This window comes from Austrofundulus limnaeus, unplaced genomic scaffold, assembly GCF_001266775.1.
Source record: "Austrofundulus limnaeus strain Quisiro unplaced genomic scaffold, Austrofundulus_limnaeus-1.0 Scaffold40, whole genome shotgun sequence".
Classification (NCBI taxonomy): Eukaryota; Metazoa; Chordata; class Actinopteri; order Cyprinodontiformes; family Rivulidae; genus Austrofundulus; species Austrofundulus limnaeus.
The window spans coordinates 1123381-1126899 of NW_013952442.1; the positions used below are offsets into that span (position 1 = coordinate 1123381).

Sequence of the window (3519 nt, forward strand, 5' to 3'; positions counted from 1 at the left end):
CAATCATCCTGTTTATGCTTTACCTTTTTTTATTTTTTTGAAAGACAGTCTGACTGTCAGCCTTTCCCACAGCGCTTCCCCGCTGTACAAGGAGACAGTAAAGGCTGAGTTTTATAGTCGCGCTTTGGAACGCGCGCGAAGTGGGCGCAGAGTGCGTGCGCATTTGGCCGTGCGGCGTCGCGCTATGACCGCAGGAGAAACAAGGTCCAGACTCAGCGAGCTTTTGTGCATCCTGGAGAGCTTTTGTGCGTCCTGGAGCACTGACTTCACCTGCACTGACAGTCGCCTCGCTGCGTCATGTGCCGCGGCGCGCGCTCCTCCCACAGCAGGTAGTGTGGTCGTTCGGCATCCAACCGGAGGACGCGCCGTCACGTAAACATGTAAACAGTTCGGCGTTCATTTTCACACACCCGAACCAGGTCCGGTTAAGTTATGTTTTTTCCCCCTCTTCCTTTGCGCTCTCAGCCACGCTGCTTCCCGCTTCCTCTGTTTTGACTCCAGCCGGTTACATCATCAAAAAGATATGCTCGGCTGGCCGGTAGACTACAGATCTCTATCATAGGACAAATTTATATCGTTTCTACCGTATATCGTTTATCGCGCATCCCTACTCTGAATCTGTCAAATTAATAGCAAACAGTATTAAAAAAAGGTTTATCATGATGGATTTTATTGGAGGGTACGCACAAACCTGAACCACACAAATACAGGCCACATGGGCGCGATGCGCGTGGCACACAAAAACATCAGCTTGGCACGGCGCCAGGTCCTGACCGACAGTCACAGGAGCGCGATGCGCATCTGAACCACAGGCCCAAAGCGTGCACACACATTTGTCCCGCTTTTGACTCGTCACACTACGAAAAGTCAAAGAAAGAAAAAAAAAAACTCGACAAGCTATTTAGGGGCTGCAGTTTACATCACATCCTTATTTCTGTCTGCGTCCTTTGCAGGAAGGAGAGAGGAAGGCAGAACAGCATCAGACAATCACAACGCGCTGCGGCCACTGCGTTAAAACAATTATTAAACAAAAACAGGGCAAGAATATGGATCTGATTTATGCAGACTGTAGTGGAAACTACGTCAAAATGCAGCAAAACAGAGACTGAGAAAAAGGTGAGGTCGGTGATATTCAGGGTTATTTTTCCTTTTTTTGGAGCAACAAGAAACCCTCAGCTCAGAACACATTTTGCTCAAACTCAAAAAAGATGAGGGTCTGACTGAAACCAGGTGGTTACAGTTACCTGTGGCTGAGAGCTGCTGGCTGAGCTGGGCTCTTGCAAGAGAGGTGTAGCTGCGGGGGTGAAGGCAGAGAGAAACTAGCTTTGTCCGCGGGAGGAGAGATATCCTGGCTCCGGTGCTGTCAGTTACATCCAGAAGACGAGGCAAAGCGATGGCACTTTATTTCGTAACCGTTTCCACAAGATTTAACCGTTAAAAAGTTTGCTCACTCATGTTTAGTTAGCTTCACCACACTGTCACATTAAGGAAAAAACACCAGGGCAGCCGCAAAATAAAAAAAATAAACTAACCAATTAGGCATACTTTAGTTTCGGACGCATGTGCTCACCCCCACAGATGCACACAGATGAATGTACAGGAAATATTGACAAAAGACAATTTCTTATTTTATTTTGTCCACCATTTTTGTAATAATAAAGAGTTAAAAATCATTAAAAAGTCAAATGCATATAAAAACTTTTTATTTTATTTAAAAGGATAATCTCCCATTTGCATTTTACGGAGCCCGCGAGGGGACATGGGAGATTATTTTTCTTTTGTGTTCCCACGCACAGGTATTGCGTTACCTTGCAATACCTTTTGCGTTCCCTCGAAAAGTAGTTTTTCACTGTTGTGCCTACCAGTTTATTAACAAACTCACATGTTTACCATTAGCAAGTTAGCCTACTGCTTTAATTCAGCTTCAGAATGAATATATCACAAAACTACGCATGGAAGTTTGTCATATGCCGATATTTTAACACAGTGCAGCCACGCAACATCAATGTCAATTTCAAGAACTTGTGGCGACACATCCTGTTTTGGTAGCCGGATATTTCAAAATAAAAGTCTGATTTAATTCAGTTCATATTCAAAACAAACTTTTACGTGGGAACGCAAAACAATATTGCGAGGTAACACAAAAGTATTGCGTGGGAACGCAAAAGGAAAAAAGTCCCGCATGTCCCCTCGCGGGCTCCGTAGCATTTGACTCCATTCAATCAGACTTCCTTCAACTGAAGCTCATTGTTAATACAGAAATAGCAAAGACCATGCAGTTTGCAAATTAAGAGAAAGTGCCCCAAACCTCACCACCTATCAGGTCTCCTAATGGCTCAGCCATAAAGTTTGTAGAAACTTAAAAATATCTTGGCGTTGTCATTGATCAAAAGCTTTCATTCAAATATCACATTGACCGCATTTTGAAAAAACTGAAGTTAAAACTAGGATTCTTTTTCAGAAAATCTCACGGCTGCACAGTGCATACAGCCGTACAGCTGCAGGTGCCACTGAGCACTGCCTGTAGGAGATTCCCTGATTTCTCCAGGCCTCCACAATTACCTGTAATCCTCTGCAATGGCAGCCAGCAGCTTCCTGCAGGTGCGCGCATCGAAGCGGCTGACGCAGCGCGTGGTCTCTTGGATCTGAGCGATTTGGTTCTTATCTTGAAGGTTGATGGCTTCTGCTAGCTGGACCTTTAGGAAACAGACAATCTCATTGTCTGTAAAAAAGGAGACAAAAAAAGAGACGGGACTGAACAACTTGCTGCTAACTAACAAACAAACAAATAAATAAATAAATAAAAATCAGCTGGTGGTGTGTAAACAATCCTCCCAAATCACTTCACAATGACTGATGACTACAGACGATTGAGACTTTTGGATTAGAGTTTAGATTTTACTATGACTGCAGCTATGGATCAGCAAACAGAATTAAAGCGGCACGATATCATTTGAGCATCGTCAGAGCAATGTACGTGTGCGCAACAGTCACAACCATGGTAAATTAAATCATCATGTTATCTAAGAACTAAACCACTAAAACATACAGTAAGTCACTGCACTAAACAGTTGCATGTTACTACTTTTATTTTGACAGGATTCTTCCACCGGCGAAAGTGGGTGGCTTTGCATAAAATACAAAAAATAAAAAATAAAAAAACTTTAGTTTTGTTGCAAAATGTCTAGGAAAATAATGGCAACGATTTTCAAAGAAGTATTAGCTTGAGCTGTGGAGCAAGATGACAAGGAGCTTAACAAAAACAAGGTAGATGAGCAAAGTTGCAGAAAACTGCAGAAAACAAGGTAAAATGAGATTTGTTAAAGCGTGACAGAAACAGACTAAAATAGGCACAAAGGAAACATATTAGGTTTGTTTATTGGTAAACAAACCATTCATATTTGCACAATAGAAGGAAACATGAACTCTGTTCCCAGCACCATAAATGCACACAATAAAATGTAAGAAAATTCAATTACAAACTAAAACCATACCTTGTAACATGTACTATATATATAT

The 3519-nt window shown here is 42.4% G+C and overlaps 1 protein-coding gene across 3 annotated transcripts in view; it reads right to left on the reverse strand.

Annotated features, from left to right (window-relative positions):
- Positions 1–3519, reverse strand: part of gapvd1 (GTPase activating protein and VPS9 domains 1) — a 36482-nt gene that overhangs the window by 8572 nt on the left and 24391 nt on the right. For all 3 annotated transcript variants that reach the window (XM_014007183.1, XM_014007182.1, XM_014007181.1), the window contains one exon: positions 2563–2722. In XM_014007183.1, the coding sequence (XP_013862637.1) occupies positions 2563–2722 (160 nt within the window). The remainder of the gene's footprint in view (positions 1–2562; positions 2723–3519) is intronic.